A 26,409-nucleotide genomic window follows, 5' to 3' on the forward strand; every position below is an offset into this window, starting at 1 on the left:
GACTTGTTACAAAATCTACTTTTATTATGATTTGGAACTGATTTTCTAATAAATAAAAACTTCGATGATGGTGATACAGAATTCTCTACAAATAAATAAGACATGTTCTCTTAAGTAGACACATTTCACTTCACCTTAATTTTTAAGTGACAAAAGTTAATGGCAATTTTAAGGGGAAGAACTCATAACATGTTTCAAGTATTTTTTTAAATATGTCATTATTGATTTTAGAGGATGGGAGGAGGGAGGGGGATGGAGAGACAGAAACACCAATGAGAGGAACCTCCTGCACGCTTCCTCCTGGGGATCAAGCTCGCAACCGGGCATGTGCCCTGACCAGGAATCAAACCGGTGACCTCCTGATTCATGGGCCAACACTCAACCACTGAGCAACACTGTTTCAAATATTCTTAAGAAAGCAGATAACTTCCAATCTACTTTGCAAACTATCACTTAAATAAGGAAATGTTCAAAATGTTCAATAGTTTAATCATTAGCCAGTTATTTTTATATTTTTCTAGCCAGATATTTTTCAATTAAAAATAACTAATTATATAAATAAAGACGGTGTTTTGGTTTTCACCTTCTCTTTCCATTTAAGGAATATGATTTAAATTCTCACTTCCTATTCATATATCTACTAATTAAGGAAGTGCCTTGCCCTTTTTTTTTTTAATACATTTTTATTGATTTCAGAGAGGAAGGGGGAGGGAGAGATAGAAACATCAATGATGAGAATCACTGATCAGCTGCCTCCTGCACACTCCCTACTGGGGATGAAGCCCACAACCCAGGCATGTCCCCTGACCGCGAATCGAACCCGCCAACTTTCAATTTATGGGATGACGCTTCCAACCAACTGAGCTACACAGGCCAGGGCTAAAGATGGTTTTTTTGTTTTGTTTTGTTTTTTTAGTTAATCCTCACCCAAGGATATTTTTCCCATTGATCTTCAGAGAGAGGGAGGCAGAGACAGGCAGACACCAATATGAGAGAAGTTGCCTCTTGCACCCACCCCGACAGAGGCCGGGGATCAAACCTGTAACCCAGGTACGTGTCTTAACTGGGAATTCAATCTGTGATCCTTTGGTTTGTGGGCCAATGCTCTATTTACTGAGCCATACTGGACTAGGCAAGATTATTTTTAAATGTTACTATTACATTTTTGTTTTATTTCAAATCACCAAAAAAATTTCTAACAATCAACATTTGCTATAATTTTTTCACATTTCTCTACTAGGCAGCATCACGATCTGCATCTAGTAATTACTTCTTAAAATTTTTAGCCTAGCCCTGGCTGGTGTGGTTAAGTTAGTTGGGTGTCATCATGCACCAAAAGGTTGGGGGTTGCCCTACCAGTGGTCGGCAAACTCATTAGTCAACAGAGCCAAATATCAACAGTACAACGAGATTGAAATTTCTTTTGAGAGCCAAATTTTTTTAACTTAAACTATATAGGTAGGTACATTGTTATTAACTTAATTAAGGTACTCCTCTAAGGCTTAGGAAGAGGCACACTCAAGGGGCCAAAGAGCCGCATGTGGCTCGCGGGCCGCAGTTTGCCGACCACGGCCCTAGCCAGTTTGGCTCAGTGGACAGAGTATCGGCCTGTGGACTGAAGGGTCCCAGGTTCAATTCCAATCAAGGGCATATGCCCGGGTTGCAGGTTTGATGCCCAGTAGGAGGTGTGCAGGAGGCAGCCAATCAATGATTATCTCTCATCACTGATGTTTCTATCTCTCTCTCCCTCTCCCTTCCTCTCTGAACTCAATAAAAATATTTTTCTTAAAAAGGGTTGTAGGCTAGATCCCCGATATGGGAATGTGCAAGAGCAGCCAATCCGTTTCACCCTCATATCAATGTTTCTCTCTCTCTCTTTTTCTCCCTTCCTCTCTCTAAAAAAATCAATTTTTAAAAATGTCACTAATCCATTTGTTTAAAAAAAAAAATTTTTTAGCTTATGTGGCAAGATAATTACTACTGAAAACAAATGTCCATACTTACAGGTTCCTAACTAAATATCTTTTTATCTTTTTGGTTAAAATCTATTCTGGCCCTCTGAAAAAAAAAAGGGGGGGGGGAGGTACAGTTTCTTTTCTTTTTCATAATTACAATTATGCCATACATAAAATTAACATTTTTAAGGGGGAATTATTATATTTTATTTTATTTTTAAATTATTTTATTTTTTTATATTTTTATTGATTTCAGAGAGGAAGGAAGGGGGGAGAGAGAAATATCAATGATGAGAGAGAATCATTGATCGGCTGCCTCCTGCACGCCCCCTACTGGAGACAGAGCTCACAACCTGGGCATGTACCCTTGACTGCAATGGAACCTGGGACCCTTCAGTCCACAAACCAACGCTCTATACACTGAGTCAAACCAGCCAGGGAAAAATTAACAAATTTTTAAAAAATATTTTGCCAAGTTATTAACTACTTTTCATAAGCACTGTTTATAGTTGTATCTAATGTCCTTCCAGTAAGGATGACATTACTTAGGCTTGGACAATATGATCTAATTTGATCTTCTCTCCTACATCTGAAGACCAATACTACTTTTCTGGCTACTGAAAAAATTTAAAAGTTTCAGCATCTCAAGTACTTACTGATGTAAACACTATTACTTGAATAGCCTGCATTAGCCACTACTGGAATAATGAAAGTAGTAAAAGACTTCTTTGCCCTGAAAGAAATGATTAAAAATAAAAACCTACCAGGAGTCAAACTGATACAGTTACAGAGCGCTTAAGAGTAAACACACTAATAGTATGGTACAGAATGTTAAACTTTACAATCCACTACAGATGAAGAAAGGAACAATAACCTGAGATAGGACAGGTCGAGGAATGCCTTAAAAAGGGTGGGAATGGGGGGGAGATTGAGAGTGAGAAGACAGTGAAAAGGGCTTTCCATAAAGAGCAAAGCTAGAAATGAAAACAATTGGGGCAGGTGTCCACCAATAGAAAAGGCTGGTATTGACATAGGAAAGGAGTAAGGAGGTGAAAAAGCAGAACTAGTCCAGTCGCCAGTGAGTCTTTATGGAACACCAACAAGTTGGGCTCTAATCCACTAGGGAGTAACATCATAAAAACTAATTTTAAAAGATTAATCTGACATTTCTCCATAAAATGGGGTAATGGAAAGGATTTGGATGCTGGGAGGCTAAGCAAAGAGGTCACTACGGTAATCTAGGCAAAAATGGTTAGAGAAGAGACCTATAGAAATGGAGGCAAGGAATGTACGAACCGCTGCTTAAATGCCTCTCTGTTTTCCAAGCATCCTATCCTATACACTAAAAGCCTAATATGCTAAGTGTCCAGTCGTCCGTTCAACCAATCAAAGCATATCATGATGCTAATGATATGCTAAGGCTGTTCAACCACTCGCTATGACGTGCACTGACCACCAAGGGACAGACAGTTGACTGGTCAACCAGTCGCTATGAGGTGCACTGACCACCAGGGGTAGATGCTCCGACTGGTAGGTTCGCTTTTTGCTGAGGTCCGGCCGATTGGGACTGAGTGAGATAGTCTGGACATGCCCTGGAGCCCTCCCACAGTCCCTCCCCAGTCCCAATCATGCATAGGTGGTGGGGTCCCTCGGCCTGGCCTGGCCTGGCCTGCGCCCTCTCACAATCTGGGACCCCTGAGGGGATGTTGGAGAGCCAGTTTCGGCCCGATCCCGCAGGCCAGGCCGAGGGACCCCACTGGAGCACGAATTTGTGCACTTGGCCTCTAGTTAAAAAAGCTATGCAATTTCAAAAGTGAAGACTCATAGCCCATTATGATAATCAAGAATGAAGTCACTAAGTATACATAAGCCAGTCTATCATTGAAGTTCTTTTAATCAGCAACTGATTCTGTAGAATCAATTGAGTGCAAAACTAGATGAAAAACAAGATACAAATATGTCAGAAGATGGTGTTGCAAGTTTAAGTTTACAAGTCCAATGGTAAAGTTTTAAGGTTGTCCTGAAGGTCCACTGTGGGTTGCTGGAGTAAAAAAAGCAATCAAATAAGAAAAATTTAGTAGCTCTTCAATTTTAGAACCCAAATTAGATAAAATTGCAAACAGTTCTTCAATTGATGATTAGTGTGAGAATGCATTCTACTCAAAGGAGCACAGGGGTTTCCCAGTGTTTTTTACCACACAAAGAACACATTCAATGTTAACAAATTTATCATGACACTGGCTGTACTTTCATAAAACATGCTCTTCAAAAAAATTCAGTTACTGTTAACATCTCAATCTCCATGTTATTTTGTGATAAATTAACCTAGGGCAAACTCCACAGTATTCCTTTCTCCACTGCAAAATCCACTGAAAATAAAATTTTCTTTATACCTTCCTAGTTCAAGTTATTGGAACACAGCCAAACGAAACGTCTTCATAAAACCTGACAGACAGCAAACTATGTTCAAAATATGAAAAAATGCCCAATGACCCAAGCTTTTTCTGCAGGGTACAGGGAAAGCATGTAAGTAAACAGAAGACTATGTCACCTCTGCTATTTACCTATAAATAAGGCCATTTGTTTTCATATATGTATAAGCGTATGGTTTGATCTATAACGTAACTACATTCATGTTATACTACATCTAGACTTTAATAGTTATATAAATGATTTTTGTTACAGTTCCTGAGAGCCCAGTGCACAAAAGCTAAAACTTAAGAAACCTGTAAAGCTCACAAATAAAACCATGAAAACATCTAGATTGCTTCATGATCTACCCGACTCATATCCAGTCAGCCTCAGAGTATTTTTTTATTATTCAATTGGCAAGGATCTCAGTATGCCATATATGGACAAGCTCCCTTTTCATGCATTCCAGGAGATGAGTATTTTATAGATATGGCAACTATATATGTATTGGGAAGACCAATAGAAAAAATAAACTTCCACGTGCTTTATTATGAAAACCACAGAATGCATTAATTAACCAAGAGACAATGAATTAAACTTTGGTGCCCTGGTTCCTCATCAATAAAATAACAATATATGAGAATTATACACAACACAGTCTAACATATGCTTAAACAAGAAATATAACAAAAATAATTTTAGTTTTTCAAATACCCTTATGTCTGGTAGTGTATATGTAATAAGGATATTTCCATACCCCAGCAAATGGCCCAGAGAAAGTGTCCTATTGATCTGTATTAAACAAAAGTAATTATCTAATAGTTCAAAAATATAAAAATTTGCAGAGAAGGTTGAATAAATGTTTTTCAGTTATATCTCTTCCTCATCCTCCCCTTTCAAATACTCCTTATCCCTAAGGGTAAAAAAGTATTCTGAACAGAGCAGACAAAGACTTTCATAACTGAACTATGGTACCTTGAGGAGAGGCCAATACCAACTTCTGAAATAAAGAGAAAATAAAGAGGAATCCATGCTTAGAAAAAGGTATTTACTGCTTAAGTTTCACTCAAAACAATATATTAGGCATCCATTATTTACAAAGTATATTATTAGCTGAAGCCCCTGCCCTCAACAAACTTAAGTGCAATCAAATAAAAAACATTTACACAAATCATTATGTATAAAATAAACTAGAGCCATAAGAATGATACAAATAACTTGCTATTTGAATTCATTTCCATAGCTTCTGGTTGGTGAGAGCAAGAAAGCTTTTATTAAAAAAGGGTATATCTGGCCCAGCCGGCATGGCTCAGTGGTTGAGCGTTGAACTATGAACCAGGAGGTCATGGTTCGATTCCCGGTCAGGGCACATGCCCAGGTTGTGGGCTCGGTCCCGTGTGGGGCATGCAGGAGGCAGTCTATCAATGATTTTCTCTCATCATTGATATTTCTCTCTCTCTACCTTTCCCTTCCTCTCTGAAATAAAAAAAAAAAAGAAAAAAATGTTTAAAGGGTACATCTGTAATACTTTCAATAATAAATTTAAAATAATAAAAAAATTTAATTAATAATAAGACAACTTTCATAGAGGAGCTGATAATTAAGGCTGAATTTTGAATAATGGGTAGACTTTGGACATGCAGAAATGAACAGAAATTCGGGTTTTGGATCAAGATCTGCGTTCAAACAGCTACCTCATGATCACGTTAACCTCTGTAATCACTTTTGGCCTGGTCTATAACAAGGCATCATAATACTGAAGGGCCACGGTGAAGACAGTAATGGATATGAAGTGATTAGCACAGTGCCTGGAAAATCATATATGCTCAATATATTGCAGCTATTATTTCTGAGCCTAATGAAATAAAACTTAGTCAATCCAACATCTTGACACTTATGACCTTAGCTAGAATCACGTGACCTTAGGACTAATTTTCCACATGTAAAAAAAAAAAATGGTACTGATATCTCACAAAAACCTGTTGGGAGATTGACAGAGGTAATGAAATCAATACCAAGGTGTCTTAAGTGTTAATGTTTTATTTTAGTTATTTAGTTGGATTACCTCTACTCATATAAAGTATACTTTATGTGAATGGAAACATTTAGCCAAAGGAGGACCAAAGGGGAGAAATTAAATGAAGACAGATTATGCAGTGTGTGGATCAGTTATATTCTGCTTCAAAGGAGCATGTTTTGCCACAAACATTCCAAGAACAGCTCAAAATACATGGTTGTAAGTCTGCCTGGACTGCCTAGATTGCCCAGTGCAGGATAGAAAGCAGGTACTGGAATGAGTGGGGTTCCACACAGGTCTCAAAGTGACAGGACCGAACTGGGAAACAGGTTTCAAATGTCATTTGTACCCACATTCTCAGGGTTAGAAAACACCTTCTTATCTAATTCCTTAAAATGTCCAATCCCCAAACTATAACTTTTCCAAATAAGACTCGTGAAGAGGTCACTTCACCTCTAACACACAGTCATTAATCTAATACAGAAAAGTTATTAAGTAAAATTGCCTTCCTCCAGTTTACTTGGCCTGGCTAACTATGTTTTCTCTAAACATTCCATTTTAAAAGGCCGATGTCAAAAATGACCAAACAACTAAATGGTATTGCAGGAAATGGGCCTCTGTGATCCATCTCCAGCATGGTTGGCTTTTGATGGAAACAGTTGCTGAATTTTCCCAGGACAAACAGAATGTAGGGAGGAGGGAAGAGGGTATGGGGGGAAGAGGATATGGGAACAAAGAACTGTGGACGTGTGCCAGCAGCATGGTGCCCCCCCTCCCCCGCCACCCAGCCAACCAGGTGCCTGCCTCAGCTAGACAGGGGGAGGGAGGTGGAGGCAACTTGAAAAGGCCTCAGACGAATTTTTTTTAAATGGCCCAAAGGGAGACATATGAGGAAACAGGTGACCCCATAGTACAAAGCCAATGAGGAACTGGAGGAGGGATTGAATAAATAGGCTGTGTTTGCTGCCCTAGGTATGCCTGTACACTCGCTCTCAAGAATGTATTAAACGTCTCATTTTTGCCATACTTCTGTCTCCAAGTCTGTTATTTGAATTCGGACAGGTGAGCATTCTCACAGTATTAATACAAAGTATGGAAGTAAAGCAGCTTTTAGCATTACTATCTGTACTCAAAAGCTACATTTTGGGGGGAAACGGATTTGTTACACTGCTTGGTCAGATATTTTCATATTAATACATGACAAGGCACTATTACTTTTTCCTCCCTTCTGCAAGAAAGGTTGTATGATCTTGCTGGCGGACAATATCTCTCCTTTCCAAAATTCAATCCATTTTGGAGTCACCTTAGTTACTCTTATGATACTCTGCAAGGAATTGCCAGTGTGAAGAAGAGCTGTAGATCTGGGAAGTACTTTTGGCTACCCAAAAGCCTCCAATTCTATGAACCATTCTGTTTGCCATGATGGAAAGATATGGGGAAAAAATTTAAGACTTGGTATCCACATTAGGCTCTCCCTTGTCTTGATTTCAGAATTAACAAGCCACAAGCCCTAATGGACAGCCAATGTCTTAGGCAGCTGCAGACTGGTAAATGCGTCTTAGAGAATACAATGAAAGTTACGAAACCTCTACACCACAAGGGCAAAGTCACTCTAAAAAGGCATCTTTTAGATGCCCTATGGAATATCCTAGAAAAAGGAGAACTATTTCTGTTTTTGATTTGTTTTCTTCATTGAATTTATTGGGGTGACAGTGGTTTCAAGTGTACAGGTTTCAAGTGTACAACTCTACAGCACATTGTAGGCTCACCACCCAAAGTCAAGTCTCTTTCCGCCACCATTTATCCCCTTTTGATAATCACCATACTGTTGCCTGTGTCATTTGGGTTTTTTGTTTATTTGTTTGTTTTTTGGTCCCTTCATCTTTTTCACCCAGCTCCCTGGGAGAGAGCTGTCAGGCTGTTTTATGTATTTATAAGTCTATTTCTATTTTATTTATTTTGTTCACTGGATTCCACATATAAGTGAAATCATATGGTATTTGTCTCTCTCTCACTAGCTTATTTTATTTAGCATAAATGCTGTCACAAAACATAAGATTTCCTTCATTTTTACAGCAGAGTAGTATTCTGTTGTGTAAATGTGCCACAGCTTTTTTATCCACTTATCTACTGATGGGCACTTGGGCTGCTTCCAATCTTGGCTATTGTAAATAATGCTGCAATGAACCCAGGGGTGATATATAGTCTTCCAAATTAGTGCTTCAGGTTTCATCAGATATATCCCCAGAAGTGGAATCGCTGAGTCATAAGTCAGCTCCATTTTTAATTTTCTGAGTTAGTTCCATACTGGTTTCCACAATAGCTACACCAATCTACATCCCCACCAAGTGCCCAAGGGTTCCCTATTTTCCACATCCTCACCAACACGTGTTTACTGATTTATTAATGATAGATATCCTGACAGGAATGATATATTATCTCACTGTGGTTTTAATTTGCATTTCCCTGATGATTAGTAACACTGAGCATATTTTCATACGTTTACTGGCTATCTGTACGTCCTCTTTGCGGACATGTCTATTCAAGTCATTTACCATTTTTTAATTGGACTGTTTTCTCTGTGTTGAGTTGTACAAGTTTTTTGGGGGTTTTTTAATATATTTTTATTGATTTCAGTGAGGAAGGGGGAGAGCGATAGAAACATCAATGATGATAGAGAATCATTGATCAGCTGCCTCCTGCACGCCCCCTACTGGGGATCGAGCTCACAACCTGGGCATGTGCCGCTGACCGGAATCGAACCCAGGACCTTTCAGTCTGCAGGCCAACGCTCTACTCACTGAGCCAAACAGCTAGGGCTATACAAGTTCTTTGTAAATTTTAGATATTAACCCCCTCTCAGATGCATCATTGGCAAATATGTTCTCCCATTCAGTGGATTGTCTTTTCATTTTGTTGGTTTCCTTTGCTGTGCAAAAGCTTTTGTTTTATGTGGTCTCATTTGTTTATTTTGTCTTTTGTTTTCCTTGTCCAAGGCAATTTACCAAAAAATATATATATTGCTATGAGAAATGTCAAAGATTTTATTGCCTATGTTTTCTTCTAGAATCTTTATGGTTTCATGACCTACATTTAAGTCTTTAATATATTTTGAGTTTATTCTTGTGTATAGGGTAAGGAGGTGGTCTAGTTTCAATTTTTTTGCATGTATCTGTCCAATATTCTCAACACCATTTATTAACTTGACTGTCTCTACCCCACTGTATGTTCTTGCCGCCTTTGTCAAATATTAATTAACCATAAAGACCTTTACTCGGAAAATTATCGGATACTGAAGAAATTAAAGAAAACACAAATAAGTGGAAGCATATACTATGTTCATGGATAGGAAGAATGAATTAACATCATTAAAATGTCCATACCAAAAGCAATCTATAGATTTGACACAATTCCTATCAAAATACAATAGTATATCTCACAGAACTAGAAAAATATTTCAAAAACATATATGAAACCATAAAAGACCCCAAATAACCTCAGCAACCTTAAGAAAAAAAGAATAAATTTTGAAGTATCATGCTATCTCATATCTACTACAAGGCCATAGTAATCAAAACAGCATGGTTCTAACATAAAAATAGGCATACAGGTCAATGAAACAGAATAGAAAGCCCAAAAATAAACTATTTTGTATTTTTTGTATTTTTTTTATTATTTATAAAACTTATTGGGGTGACATTGGTCAACATGAACATATAGGTTTCAGGTGTGTGCTGTCTTGTATATTTTTAAAAACAGACTTATGGGCAAAATCCAAGAATCTTAGATTTGAAAGGATCCTGGAACACCATCTACTCCCACTTTGTCTTACAGATGGAAAAAAAAACAAAGTCCAAAGAAGATGAATGTCTGAGCCAAGGCTGGGAGCTGTGGCTTCAAAGTTGTAGTCCAGTGAGAACTCTATTTCACCAAGTTATGCCATTCTTTGGGTTACCAGCTCTCCAAATCACTATCACATTCCTCTCTCTACAAGTCATTCTGCTGTCTCACACTAATAGATAGAATTCCCATGTAATGTCTGACTAGAACAGCCGTGGGCAAACTATGGCCCGCGGGCCGAATCCAGCCCGTTTGAAATGAATAAAACTAAAAAAAAAAAAAAAGACCGTACCCTTTTATGTAATGATGTTTACTTTGAATTTATATTAGTTCACACAAACATTCCATCCATGCTTTTGTTCCGGCCCTCCAGTCCAGTTTAAGAACCCATTGTGGCCCTCGAGTCAAAAAGTTTGCCCACCCTTGGACTAGAACCTAAAGCTATATTTTAAATACTAGAGGCCCGATACACGAAATTCGTGAAAGAGTAGGTAGGCCTTCCTTCCCCCAGCTGCCGGCACCGGCTTCCCTCGCAGCCCCGGCTTCGTCCGGAAGGTCATCCAGAAGGATGTCCAGTCTAATTAGCATATTATGTTTTTATTATTATAGATATCTCACTTTATTCTACTTTCAGGGAACAGAACGTGTCAGTATTCAGTATTCATTATATACAAGCGTGCTTTCCAGATTTCCTTCCTCAGGTGTCAAATTTGTGTATCACCTAAAGTAAGTTTTTCTATGCTTCAGGTTTCTAAAACATCTAAATACACGTCTAAATACATTCTGTTTCCCCCAGAAATAATCACCACTATCTTAACCAGGGGTCCTCAAACTTTTTAAACAGGGGGCCAGTTCACTGTCCCTCAGACCATTGGAGGGCCAGACTATATAGTTTAAAAAAAACCTAGTTGGCTGCTAAGCAACAGGCAGCGGTGGCAAAAACACCTGGCGGGCCAGATAAATGTTTTCATTGGGCCGCATGTGGCCCGCGGGTCGTAGTTTGAGGACCCCTGATTTTAACGTTCTTGAAAGCTGTCAAGTTTACCACATATAAAACATTAAGTAATCTTAAAAAGAAAAAAAGTCCTTAGTTTTTAAGTTAGAAAACCAATTACACAGAATAAAGTGCCTTTTCTGTCAAAGGCTCTCAAAGTACTTTCTAATTAGAACTGTTCTCCTCTTTACAAATAATGCTGCCCTTCTGCAGGTGGAGCAAATAGGTCATGCAAGATCATAAACCAAACCAATGTAGAAGCAGAACTCCAAAACCCAAAGGTTAGTGAGCCTTCCTCAGTACTACAAAGATAATCTCTTAAAACACTCAATTACCAACTAATCCTTTCATCCTATATAATAAAGCGGCAATCTGCAAATTGACCATCACTCCAACACACAAGATGGCCACCCCCATGTGGACACAAGATGGCCACCACAAGATGGCCAACAGGGGAGGGCAGTTGTGGGCAATCAGGTAGCAAGGGAGGACAGCTGGAAGGAACCAGGCCTGTAAGGGAGGGCAGCTGGGGCAATCAGGCCTGCAGGGGAAGGCAGTTGGGGGGGACCCAGGCCTGCAGGAGAAGGAAGTTGGGAGCAACCAGGCCTGCAGGGGAGGGCAGTTGGAGGGGACCAGGCCTGCAGGGGAGAGCAGTTAGGGGTGACTGGGCCGGCAGGGGAGGGCAGGTGGGAGCGACCAGGCCTGCAGAGGCAGGCAGTTGTAGGGGAACCAGGCCAGCAGGGAAAAGCAGTTAGGGGGGACCAAGCCTGTAGGGGAGGGCAGTTAGGGCAACCAGGTTGTCAAGGGAGGGAAGTTAAGGGTGACCGGGCCAGCAGGGGAAGGCAGTTAGGGGCAATCAGGCCGGCAGGGGAGCAGTTTGGCATCATCAGGCTGGCAAGGGAGTGGTTAGGGGCAATCAGGCAGGCGAGCAGTTGGGAGCCAGCAGTCCTGGATTGTGAGAGGGATGTCCGACTGCCCACTGGGATCAGGCCTAAACGGGCAATCAGACATCCCTCGAGGGGTCCCAGAGTGGAGAGAGTGCAGGCTGGGTTGAGGGACACACACACACACACACACACACACACACACACACCGTGCACAAATTTCGTGCACCGAGCCTCTAGTATATAAATAAAGAAGCGGCTCAAATACGTGCCTTTAAACTTTTCAGAACTTTGACTTTATGTTGAATGAAAGGGGCTAAGCAAGCAGTGGATGAAATATTTGAAAATAATTTGTTGCCTTAAGCCTAAAATATTTCCCTATCTTCCTTTTTATGTTTACCTTCTAAAACAGCAGTGGTCTGTGAGGTCTGAAAGGTTGGCGACCACTGAATTTGAATAGGGGCAATTAAAGCACTTGTACCGAGACCTTCAGCTAAGAGCTATAATTCAGACAACCAACAAGGTTTGAAGAAGATGTTTTAACACATTTTGTACCGCTCACGAGTTTTCTCGTGTTTCATGCGCCATCTGTTAAGGACCGCTCACGAGTGTTCTGTTTTTCACACCCATGGAAAAAGGAGCGAATCTAGATACTTATGTAAATTTTGTTTGGTCCCTCTTCATAGAGGAAAATGTTTTACGCAGTACCATACGCTAAAAAAGTACTAGGAACTTTAATTTTTTAATTGTTTAATTGTTTTTGTAAATAAAAATGTTATAATTATTGAAAAACAACACCTAAAGTGCATTATGATGATTTAAATAACGTGCAGTTTGCCCAAAAACATGAGGTCCCTGGTGTATGTCTTAGAGATTTCTATGCGGTACGCAATGTGTTAAGCCACTTCTTTAGCAAGATTTCTAAGATAGGCTCCAAATCTTGCAAAATGACACCAAGAGTCTACTAGTGGCTTTGATGAAAAAAATATAACAAGATCAGAACTCGGCTGGAGATCCTGGCTAGAGAACCAACTATGCTGATCAATTGGATAAATAAATAAATAAATAAATAAATAAATAAATAAATAAATAAATAAAATAACAAGAGCCAAGTAGCCTGAATGTTACTTTCAATTATTTTTAATATAGCCAATTCTCTTTGAATTCTAAAGATTCCTACATTCTTGGACATAGGTATTTACTCTAATGAAGTGTCCCCTTCCTTCTTCTCTTTTTCTCCCCACCCCCCCAATACAAACACACATAAAATAACTGCAGCAAAAATATACCATGCCTAGCTTGGTATATTTCATGCAATGTACTTGAAATTTTAGAGTTTATATGGGTAACGGCTGTATTTATACCCGTCGCCTCCCAGAGAGATGTTTTATTGCTTAAAGGGAAGAAAATTTAATAAAGTTAAACTAGAAGCTGTGCTTTTTAAAATTTTTATTATAAACAATATCTTCATTTCTCTTATATGCCAATCTCCCTTTAATCACTCCCAACTTGCACCTATGCAAATCCTAACTAGATGTTTCCCAAGTCTTATTTCTCCCTCCATTCATGTAATCATAAATTAGTCCTGCCAATACTTATCACTTCCCCCACCCTTTTTTTTTTAATCCTCACTGAGGACATGTTCACTGACTTTTAGAGAGAGGAAAGGGGGCAGGGGAGAGAGGGAGAGATCGGTTTCCAAGCATCAAACCCCCAACCTAAGTACTATGTGCCTTGGCTAGAAATGGAATGAACCCAACACTCCAACCAACTGAGCCACACCAGCCAGAGCCCAATCACTTTCTAAACTCAAGAAAAAACATGCACTTTTCTGTTGTCATATGTATTCACTGCTTCCTCAACTAGTTAAAGAAAGTTCCTTGTGTATAGAAACTACTCCATACTTAGTTTGTCCCCTTTGTGCCTAGACACTGGTTATGCTTCCAAAAAATAACTTCAGTAAGTATTTGTATTTTCAGAGGGAAGTATATTAAGCATTTTTTGAATACTCCCAAAAATCAATTTTTATAAAGCTTATTAAAATGAGATTTTACCGTCAATCATTTTACAAGTATTGGCTTTGTTATTCTAAGGGCACATGCTTTTGGAGAGGAAGCCATGTCAGAATCCCAGCTCCACCACTTAATAGCTGCATGACCCTGGGCAAATTAATTCATTTTTATTGGCCTTTTTCCTTATCTGCATAATAGCACCAACCTGATAAGAGTTACTGATGAGATAATGCATGCATGTTTATGTACGGATCTGAGGAAATATATATACATATATCCAAAAATAGCACTTCTAGGAAAAATAAGGAGAATGAAGTTTGGAGATCTTTTAAAAGAAGCATTTTTGGGCAAAAAAGAAAGATTTTAAAAATATTTATTTTAAGTGTCATTTAAATAAAATTCACTTTCTATTCAATTCTGTTCACTATTCTTCAATTAGAATTCATCTTTAGAGATTACAAAGTCTTGCTTGCAAAACAGCAACAGGATATTATTTTGATTTTGTGTAATTAATTTTTAAAACCTGGGATTAGATTTTTGGTGGAGTGGACCAGATTAGAATCACATGAGTGGAGAAGATAAATGTGGTTTTCCAATCTATACTTAATATCAGACACATCTGTTAACTTTCTGCTCAAACTTTGCTCCAGTAGTTAATTTAGAAAATCTATTACCCTATAACCAATATGATTTGTTGATGTGCACTGTTTCAATGATATTAGACAGGCACAGGAAACACAATGACACCTACCAATACTCTCGTAAAGCTCTAGGGGAAAAGAACAAGAACAGACCAAAAACCCATGAACCTAAAATGATAGGACACTGGACTCTGATCATAAGAGGATTCAGAAACATTGGAAACAAAACCTTTTAACAAAGGAAGCAAGAATCTCAGGACCGGAAAAAAAAAAAACACACAAAAAACCAAGAGTTTAACTATTTAATATCTATCCATAAGGGCAGTCTACAAATATTTGCTATAAATCAGGAAAGGAATTATCTTCATTTTGAATCCTCAGAACCTAGCACAGTGCCTGGAACACAGAATACTGGCTAAGTCAAAGAACAAATGTATTTAATGAATGGTATCAAAAAAGAATTCATAATATAACTATTATCCATTTATTTAAAACATTAAAATAGATGTGGGATATTTTAAATATCTGATACACAAAAAATGAAACAGAAGGAAAAAACTTAAGGTAACTCTCTAGAACAAGAAAATCACAAGCCAGAGCCCCCAATTTATGAACCTGTAACATCTTTAGCAAAGCAAACTGTATGTTCTACCTTATCACCAATACATTCTTATTGTAAACAACTAGAATCACTAGAAATCAACTGTACTTCATCTATACTCCCCTTTCTTTTAGAATTATGGCAATCTTCCCTGCCAATATAACAGATGATAGTAAATTTTGTTTTTGCAAATTTTAAACTTTACCAATAAACAAAAATTCTTGTTTCTGAATTCTATGTACATAAGGAATGACTGGCTCAGGCCTCTACTTCTGGAATTATTTTGCCAGAAACCTAACACCTTCCTCTTCACAATGGAGCTCTAAACAACTTCCTCAAACATGGCACTACTCTAAAAATAGGTTATCAACATATTTTGAATAATAACCAATCTAAATCTCCCTTCTTCTAGCAAATGAAAAATGAAGCAAAGGTAAGGATGTTGGATGCATATAAAATTAAATTATTTTGTAAAATTTTAACACCTCAATTTACAACTCACTAGTTAATACTAAATAATTTGTGCTCATATTTTGGTTGTTTTACCTTGTTTTTAGGACATTAGGCTACGGTTAACATTCCTATGAGATCGTTTTGTCAACATTCTGCAATATTCCATTCCTATCATGAGAATGGCAACAAGGAAAAGCAAACACATACTTCTGGAGACTAGAATCTAATACATCTGAAGAAAGACAGTTCCAACCTTCCCTTAAAAACACGCCCACTTTTCTGACACACCAATTCACTCACCTCTCCCATCGCTCTTCCCTCCAGAGCAAGTGCTTGAAAATCATGATTCAGTTCATCCATAGAACGTACCTATTGTTCAGAATAGAGGAGGGAAAAGTTTCAAGTCAGCATCTTGAATTTTACATACACATTAAACACAACTGAAAAGCTTTTGTTGACTTTCAGATATTGATAAAGACAGTTAACAATTTTCAAGAGATTGAGATTAAACACTCACTTACCTTTAGCCATCAGGGTTCAGCAATGACCCCTGCTTTCTCCCCTCCCATTCCCTTTTGTTTTCAAAACATGAAAAACATATAATCCAAACAAAGAAAAAGCAAATTACAGCACAAGAATTATGTTAGCTTTTTTCATACATTTTAATTTAATTATTAAAGACCAACATACTGAAGAGCAATTACACATGAGGATGATTATGTAACCTAAACCTGGTTGCTAAATCAAAGACCAAGTACTTGTACCCTTGTCCCCAAACAGGAGCATATAAATTAGGGAACTCATTTGATCCAACCCAGTATTTCTTTGATAAACCAAAGGGAAAAGGGTGCCAACTATAACAGAGTGCCCCAACATTTCTCCATACTGAAAGATCTCGGGGAGGCTCCTAGAATCTCAAATTTAGAGGGGAAAAAATAGCATATCACAAGAATTCCTTCAAACTTTACCTATCAGTAAATGTACTACCTACATCATAACCTTTCTGGGCTTCCATTAACTCATTCCTGTCATTACTACAAGGTAACGGTAGGATCAAGGATGAAGCATGAAACAGATTATTCAAAACATTCAAAATTAGCCCTGGCTCAGTTTGTTGGGAGTGTCATCCCATACACCAAAAGGTTGTGGGTTCAATTCCCCATCAGGACACATCCTAGGTTAAGAGCTCAATCCTCAGTTGGGGCATGTACCAGAGGCAACCAATTGATGTTTCTTTCTCTCAGTCTCTTTACCTCTCTCTCTCTCTCAATAAAAACATATCCTCGCCCAGCCAGTAAATGCAAAGAAGATCAAGCTTGGGCCAGGCAGGGAAAGGGAAAAGTACAGAGAACAGGAACCAGAATACAACTCAGGAACCCAATTTAAGGATTTATTAACATGCTGCCTATATATCACCCAACAATCTTAATTTAACTGAACTGACACCACATAAAAATACAGTTGCATTGTTTTAAATCACATTATTTTCAAAACTCAGAACTGATACTATGCTAGAAATGGCACCTTGTGTCACTAAGATGTAACAGCTTTGAGATGCTTGCTAAAAATATAAATTTATAAAATTCAAAATGGCCCTGGCCAGGGTGCTTCAGATGCCTGGGCATTGTCCCGTGCACTAAAAGGTTGCAGGTTCGATTCCTGGTCAGGGCACATGCCTGGGTTGTGGGCTTGATTCTGATAGGGGGCGTATGGGAAGCATCTCATCAATGTTTCACTCTCACACTGATGTTTCTCTCTTTCTCCCTTCCTCTCTCTCTAAAAATCAATTTAATAATAAAAAAAAAATTTTAATGTTAAAAATGAAGCTAAAATTCAGCCAAGAGAACAAAGACAGAGACAAGCCTTGTTATTTTAGTAAAACAGTTTGAAAAGGCCTTGAAACAGAAAGTATGACCACACTGTAAAGTATTTAAGTAAGCACACTGAATAAGCTCTAAGCAATATGCAGTAAAAAAAAAAAAATAGGGGAGCCACAACCGCTTTGGTTCAGTGGCTAGAGCGTCAGCCTGCGGACTCAAGGGTCCCAGGTTCGATTCCGGTCAAGGGCATGTAACTTGGTTGCGGGCACATCCCCAGTATGGAGGTGTGCAGGAGGCAGCTGATCAATGTTTCTCTCTCATCGATGTTTCTAACTCTCTATCCCTCTCCCTTCCTCTCCCTAAAAAAACAATAAAATATATTTTTTTAAAAAAATTAAAAAAAATAGGGGAGGATGAGGACAGGATGTTAGCTGGAAACTCTACATGTTAAATGAAATCATTTTGAGTTTTAAGGTCAAAGTTAACATTTACAAAGCATGTAAATCAAATGCACAAAGCTCTGTATCTAGCTCTTTCTGAGGAATCTGATCAGACATTTAATTAGAGCTAGACATTTCTTAAAAATCCAAAAATCTACAAATAGTTTTAACCAAGAACACTGAAAATTCTATTATTTCCCAAGGAAAATGTAGGACTAGGCAAAGACATAACATACAATATGCATATTTATGTAATCATCACAACATTCTCACAGATTATTCCCATTTAAGAGACTAAGAAATAGCCCAGGTGACATGGCTCAGTGATTGAGCATCAACCTATGAACCAGGAGGTCACAGTTCAATCCCGTCAGGGCACATGCCCAGGTTGCTGGCTTGGATCCCCAGTTTGGGGCATGCAGGAATCAGCCAATCAATGATTCTCTCTCATCATTGATGTTTCTATCTCTCTCTCCCTCTCCCTTCCTCTCTGAAATCAATAAACATATATATATATTTTAAAAGATATTAAAAAACAGAGCATCAGAGAAATTACTTACCCAACCATTGTTAAGTAGGGAAGAGGACTTAAATGGCATTGCTAGGATATAAATCCAGGTCTTCCAATTTAAAGAGCAAGGTCCTTTCTACATCACCAAGCTGCCTTGATGGAAGTTTCCATCCCTAGATAAAACTGCCTTCTGTTTCTGCTGTTGGTTTTGGTAAGTATGCTTTCATGGTCTTTCTTGTCTTTGCTTTCCACTGTCTCCTCCCCCTAACTTCAAAATATGCCCACCCTCCCCTTGCAGCAATTTCCACTCCTTTCTATTCTATCTTCCCACTCATTCTCTCTCACTACTTATTTGCTCACTAGCTCACCCTCTCAGGTCTCCTCTCTCACTCACTTTAGCTCTCTCTTCACCTCCCATCCTCCCTCTTCCGTGGTGTTTCCATCCGCCTCACCTACCTCTGAGTACTGCCTTCCTACCTCCTGTAGAGAACTGTTGAGAAAGCCTCACTTTGTGAATTTTTCTTTGCTAGTCCAGAACCTCCATTTTAAACCATTTTTCCATAGTTGTCTACACCAGAAAGACCAAATCATTCTCACAAAACTGTTTTTAAATTAGTAAGGAACTTATTGTTTAAAACGGGAGCTACACTTGGTATGGTCATCAACACCAGGCAGACTCTGCAGCCAAAATTCTTCCTAGAAAACATAACTAATGATCAGAAATCAGATGCTCAGGAATTAAATCAAAGAATGAAGACAGGGAAATGTAAATAATATTATAAGCAGGTAACAAAAAGCCTTTTCTATCATAAAGGAGAAAGGCTGGCTGTAAATTACTATTATCAGAGTAAATGCTCTCAGGAAGACAGAATAATCTTTTCAAGTTCTTGTACTAAAACTCTTCTTCCTCTAGAATTCAATTTGAGTGGCCAATGTTAATTTCCAGTATTACTAAAATTCCTTCACTTTTGCTAAATGTTTCTAAGACTCTACTAACTGACCTTATCTATCTCCTTCGATTTCACAAAATTATTTCCTATTTTTCTCTTTGGGCTACTTGCCAGTAATGTAACTTTCTCATGTCCATCCAGGACTTTCTCTACTGCTACCCCTCCCCATAAAGGCATCTCCCACGCCCTTTATTAAAGAGTCAAAGCAAGAGGCCACTGCAGTGCCTGACCTACCTCTATATTCCTCTCTTCATTCCACCCAGTGATACATGACCTATGCTTCTGAGTTTCCCTTCCATTTCCAGATCCCAGAGCTTTCTTTTGTAAGCCTCAACATTTGCCTTCTTCTAACAGGAATCCCATCCTAACTAGAACCATAATTTAGCAAATTAAGTGTGTGCTTAACCATTCAGAAAGTTATAAAATCAAAACAGATATACTCAGAACTATACATCACATATGGAAAATAAAAAACCAGCCTTAGCCAGTTTGGCTCAGTGGATAGAGTGTCGGCCTCCAGACTGAAGGGTCCCAGGTTCGATTCCGGTCAAAGGTACATGCCTGGGTTGTGGGCTCAACCCCAAGTAGGGGGTGTGCAGGAGGCAGCCAATCAATGATTCTCTCTTATCATTGATATTTTCATCTCTCCCTTCCTCTCTGAAATTAATACAAACATATTTTAAAAAATAATAAAAAGATCCTAAAGCCAAAAAAAATTTTAAAAATTAAGCAAAAACATCACAAATCTTTATTTTAAAAATCATATTCTAAAGTGCCTACCCTATCCATCACCCTTGAGAAACCCTACTTACCATACCCAATGTTCCATATACACTTATCAGAATCACCAATGAATGTTACACACTTCATTGTTTCCTCATATATAAAACTGAGATAATAGGCTATTTTACAAGTTTGTTATAATGATTAAGTGAGGTAAAATGTCCAACTTAGTAGGCACTTATTCAACTGGACCCACTCACAGATCATTCTCTTTAAGAGACTAAAATGCCTCCTCCACAGATTCATCCCTTCTTTCCCTACCTTCAGTCAGTACAGGGCATGCTTTGCTCATTTCTTGGGGAAAAGGAGGGCGGGGGCGCAAGGGCAGCAGGAGGTTCTATTCAGGTATTTCCATAATCAGTACATTAGAAGTACGTACCTAGATCATGTGAACAGCTAACTTACTTTTTTTTTTAATATGTCTTTATTGATTTTTAGAGAGAAGAAAGGAGGAGGAGAGAAAGATAGAAACATCAATGAGAGAGAAACATCAATTGGCTGCCTCCTGCACACCTCCTACTGGTGACTGAGCCTACAACCTGGGCATATGCCCTGATCGGGAATCGAACCCTGGTTCCTGGGTCAGTGCTCACCCACTGAGCGTCACACCAGCTGGGCCTAACTTATTTTCTAAAACTTAGCATTTCAAAAGTACTTTCATTTTTCTCTCTTCTCAATTTCCAGCTAAATAATCCGGAGAAACTTCCATTCTCCATTCTCATCCATTCCAAAACTTAAAAAAAAAAAAAAAAATCATAGCATGTTCTTTCAGTTCTCATTTTGTGAAAAAGAATCTCAGTAAAGTCACCATCTAAAATTCCTTCATTCCTTGACTTAGTAGTACATACCACTATGTCTCCTGATTCTCCTACCTCTCTATTTAGATTTTGTCTCTCTTTTTGCCAGCCAACATTGCTATCAAAGAAAAATATTTAAACTTAAACTTAGGCACAAAGGAATCCTAATGTAAGAAGTTAATGACAAGAACCAAGATGGCGGCATAGGTTAACGCTGGAGTTTGCTGCTTTGAACAACTACTTCAAAAGTGAAACCAAAAAACGGAAGGGACATCACCCAGAACCACAGGAACGCTGCCTGAGTGGAAGTCCTACAACTAGGAGGAAAGAGAAACGCATACGGACACTCAGAGGAGGCGCAGTGCTGAAGTCAAATTCTGAGGTGCGGAGTGCGCGAGCGGGCTGGCGGCGGAGGGCGCGGTTGGCGTTTTCAATCGGGAGGGAGTCGCAGAATCTGAGCTCCAGATCCGGGCGAGTCTTTAGGGACCCAGACTCAAACGGGAGAAGCGGGACTGTCTGGCTTCGGTCAGAGCGAGTGCAGCTTTCTCTCTGAGCTTTGCAGCGGGTGCTGGGACTCAGAGAGGCAGAGACCCTGGGGACAGGACTGAGAGCCGCCATAACTGCTCTCTCCGGCCCACCCTGTTGATCCTGTGCGACCCGCCCCGCCCAAGCCCTGCACACAGGCATTTGCCGGATAGCCTCAGGCAAAGGCTAGATTAGCACCTCCCTAGAGGACAGAAGTTCTCTCACTGCTGACACAGCTGATTCTCATAGCCACTTGGCCTGGAGGTCAAACCCTCCCTGGAATTAGCTACAACAATCAAGATTTAACTATAAGACTGTGAACAAAGACCACTAGGGGGTGCACCAAGGAAGCATAACAAAATGCGGAGACAAAGAAACAGGACAAAATTGTCAATGGAAGATATAGAGTTCAGAACCACACTTTTAAGGTCTCTCAAGAACTGTTTAGAAGCCGTCGATAAACTTAATGAGATCTACAAGAAAACTAATAAGACCCTCGATCTTATATTGGGGAACCAACTAGAAATTAAGCATACACGGACTGAAATAACGAATATTATACAGACTCCCGACAGCAGACCAGAGGAGCGCAAGAATCAAGTCAATGATTTGAAATGCGAGGAAGCAAAAAACACCCAACCGGAAAAGCAAAATGAAAAAAGAATCCAAAAATGCGAGGATAGTGTAAGGAGCCTCTGGGACAGCTTCAAGCGTACCAACATCAGAATTATAGGGGTGCCAGAAGATGAGAGAGAGCAAGATATTGAAAACCTATTTGAAGAAATAATGACAGAAAACTTCCCCCACCTGGTGAAAGAAATGGACTTACAGGTCCAAGAAGCGCGGAGAACCCCAAACAAAAGGAATCCAAAGAGGACCACACCAAGACACATCATAATTAAAATGCCAAGAGCAAAAGATAAAGAGAGAATCTTAAAAACAGCAAGAGAAAGAAACTCAGTTACCTACAAGGGAATACCCATACGACTGTCAGCTGATTTCTCAACAGAAACTTTGCAGGCCAGAAGGGAGTGGCAAGAAATATTCAAAGTGATGAATACCAAGAACCTACAACCAAGATTACTTTATCCAGCAAAGCTATCATTCAGAATTGAAGGTCAGATAAAGAGCTTCACAGATAAGGAAAAGCTAAAGGAGTTCATCACCACCAAACCAGGATTATATGAAATGCTGAAAGGTATCCTTTAAGAAGGGGAAGAGGAAGAAAAAGGTAAAGATACAAATTATGAACAACAAATATGCATCTATCAACAAGTGAATCTAAGAATCAAGTGAATAAATAATCTGATGAACAGAATGAACTGTTGATTATAATAGAATCAGGGACATAGAAAGGGAATGGACTGACTATTCCTGGGGGGGAAAGGGGTGTGGGAGATGCGGGAAGAGACTGGACAAAAATCGTGCACCTATGGATGAGGACAGTGGGTGGGGAGTGAGGGCGGAGGGTGGGGCGGGAACTGGGAGGAGGGGAGTTATGGGGGGGAAAAAAAGAGGAACAAATGTAATAATCTGAACAATAAAGATTTAATTAAAAAAAAAAAAAAAAAAGAAGTTAATGACACAAAAACGTTATGAATCATAATTTATTAGAGACCCGGTGCACAAAATTTGTGCACTAGGAGGTGGGGGACAGGGTGTCCCTCAACTCAGCCTGCACCCTCTCCAATCTGGGACCCCTCGGGGGATGTTGGACTGCCGGTTTAGGCACAATCCGGGACTGCTGTCTCCCAAACGCTCGCCTGCCTGCCTGCCTGCCTGATTGCCCCTAACCGCTTCTGCCTGCCAGCCTGATCACCCCCTAACCACTATCCTGCCAGCTTGACTGACGCCTAACTACTCCCACGCTGGCCCGATATACCCCAACTGCCATCCCCTGCCAGCCCGGTTGCCCCCAACTTCCCTCCCCTGCTGGCCTGGTCCCCCCTAACTGCCCTCCCCTGCAGGCCTGGTCGCCCACAACTGCCCTCCTCTGCCAGCCATCTTGTAGCGGCCATCTTGTGACCACATGGGGGGAAGCCATCTTTCTGTGAGGGAGTGACAGTCAATTTGCATATTGCCTCTTTATTATATAGGGCTAGTACAGCCGTGGGCAAACTACCATACCCTTTTATGTAATGATGTTTACTTTGAATTTATATTAGTTCACACAAACACTCCACCCATGTTTTGTTCCGGCCCTCCGGTCCAGTTTAAGAACCCATTGTGGCCCTCGAGTCAAAAAGTTTGCCCACCCCTGGGCTAGTACCTGGTGCATGAAATTCGTGCATATTAAAACGGAATTAATTAGCGGAGATATTTTAATATTCCTATTTGCCCTTTCTCTATAATAGAGGTGTGAGAGATGAAAGGAAATTAGTAAAATGTATATGAAAATAATATATAAATTTATTAATAAACAGTAACCAAAGGATATAATAGAGGCATGATATAAAGACAACAAAAACATGATATGAAAACAACAAAAACATTATATAAAAACAACAGTGATGCAAATGGCTGATAAAGTGATTAAACTTATTCTAATATCTCCCTGTACACCACATTAAGAGTGAAAACACTTTCAGAGTGCTTAACTAATTTCCCTTGTGATGAAGTATTTAGAACTTTAACTGTAACGTCACATGCTCTTCAAACTCAAGAGAAAGCAACATATAACTAACCGACCATGTGCAAAAACAGGTTCAGGTAGGAATATGCCTATTCTGTCTAGAGTTTGTCCTTGTGATTTATTAATAGTCATCACAAATGCTGGCATCACGGGAAACCGTCATCGAATCAATTTAAATGGGAGGCCAGTGTCAGATGGGGACAAATTAATTCTTGGAATCAGAACAACCTCTCCCTCTGCAGATCCTGTTAATACTTCAGCTTCGATAATGTTAGGTCGTAATCTTTTGATACCATTACGAAGATCCCATTTACTATTGAGATTTCTCAACAGCATGATGATTGCACCCACTTTCAATTTTAATTTATGACATGGCATTTCCGAAGGAGTAATACTATTAAGAAATTCAATGGGAAAATTTTCCTTTTCAGCATCATCTGTGGAATCAATGGAATCATCACTCAAATATGTATGCAAATCTCCATCAAGTATATCCAAAATTTCTTCATTTAATTTTTGAACATGCTCATTTTTTGGACAAAGAATTACATGTTTAGATATATTTTTAATATTATCTATAGATATAGTATTTCCAAAGGTAGCTTCAATAATAGGTCCATTACAAATCATTTCACAGGGGATTTCAATAATATCCATTCCTAAATGAAAACTGCTATCAAGTTTGTCATCTCTAAGTTTTCCTAACCATCCACTATAAACAGAATCCTCTGATCTCATATTTGTTGTAAGAGACAACTTTCTGAAACATCCCCAAACACTGCAGTACTTTAAACTCGTTTGTACTATGGCCGATCATATAGCATGCGGTACAATACTGAGACGTTGTCGAAAATCCCCTCCAAGAAGGAGAACTTTCCCACCAAATACAACATTCAGACTCATAATTTCTCTTAGTAATCTGTCTGTGGCATTTATAGCATGACTGGATGCCATGGTGCATTTATCAATAATGAGAAGTTGGACCTTTTTAATAGTTTTAGCAATTTCACTCTTTATATTGAATCTAGAAATTGAAGTTTCATTTAATAGAATCGGTAATTTATATTGGGAATGAAAGATGCTTCCACTGAGAAGTAAATTTGCAGCAATTCCTGTAGATGCTGTGGGTAAAACAGTACCACCACGACCTCTAATATAATGTATTAAAACTTTATACAGCCCTAACCGGTTTGGCTCAGTGGATAGAGCATCGGCCTGCAGACTCAAGGGTCCCAGGTTCGATTCCGGTCAGGGGCATGTACCTTGATTGCAGGCACATCCCCAGTGGGGAGTGTGCAGGAGACAGCTGATCGATGTTTCTCTCTCATAGATGTTTCTAACTCTCTATCCCTCTCTGTAAAAAATCAATAAAATATATATTTTTTAAAAAGTTTAAAACTTAAGATAATGATAAATCTTATCTCTGCTTATCTAGAAACTACTACCTATAGCCATCTAGCTGAATGGTTTGGTTTTTTTTTAATTTATTTCAGAGAGGAAGGGAGAGGGAGAGAGAGATAGAAATATCAATGAGAGAGATTCACTGATCAGGTACCTCCTGCACCCTCCCTCCTGGGGATCAAGCCCTCAACCCAGGCATGTTCCCGACTGGGAATCACACCGTGACTTCCTGGTTCATAGATGAACGCTCAAACACGCTGGCTGGGCCTGAATGGCATATTTCTGGCTTGCAAAGGAACTAATTCCAAAAACATGAAAGAGACTCCTATACAACTATACAGAAGATCATATTTATATTTAAATAATGGTTATTTGCACATGGAGAAGACATCAAAGCATATTCATTAGCAATAAAAAAGTTTCATTCTGAAATACCAGTCTCAAAAGATGACATATAGAAAAGGCAAAAATAAAATAAAAAATAAAAAATGTTCACCCAAAAGTTCTTTTGTGATTTTTGTTTTGTTTTTGTGTGTTATTTTCCTACACCCAACAGTTCTTAAATCTAGAAGTATCAGGCTGTTTTCAAAAAAATGAAATGAAATCAATGTATCTGCCATCATTGGCATCAGGATGGCAGATACAATACAGCGGTTCTCAACCTGTGGGTCACGACCCCTTTGGGGGTCAAATGACTCTTTCACAGGGGTCGCCTAAGACCATCGGAAAACACATACATAA

General features: G+C 39.1%; 1 protein-coding gene across 35 annotated transcripts in view; it reads right to left on the reverse strand.

Annotated features, from left to right (window-relative positions):
- The window catches only part of PUM1 (pumilio RNA binding family member 1), a 131,304-nt gene that overhangs the window by 84,458 nt on the left and 20,437 nt on the right, over window positions 1-26,409 (reverse strand). For 33 of the 35 annotated variants that reach the window (XM_036349988.1, XM_036350011.1, XM_036350015.1 and 30 more), the window contains one exon: window positions 16,110-16,178. In XM_036349988.1, the coding sequence (XP_036205881.1) occupies window positions 16,110-16,178 (69 nt within the window). Of the gene's footprint in view, window positions 1-16,109; window positions 16,179-16,330; window positions 17,708-26,409 lie in introns of those variants that run through there. The other 2 variants (XM_036350021.1, XM_036350007.1) reach the window with 2 other exon arrangements.

The sequence above is a fragment of the Myotis myotis genome, unplaced genomic scaffold, assembly GCF_014108235.1.
Source record: "Myotis myotis isolate mMyoMyo1 unplaced genomic scaffold, mMyoMyo1.p scaffold_m19_p_2, whole genome shotgun sequence".
Classification (NCBI taxonomy): Eukaryota; Metazoa; Chordata; class Mammalia; order Chiroptera; family Vespertilionidae; genus Myotis; species Myotis myotis.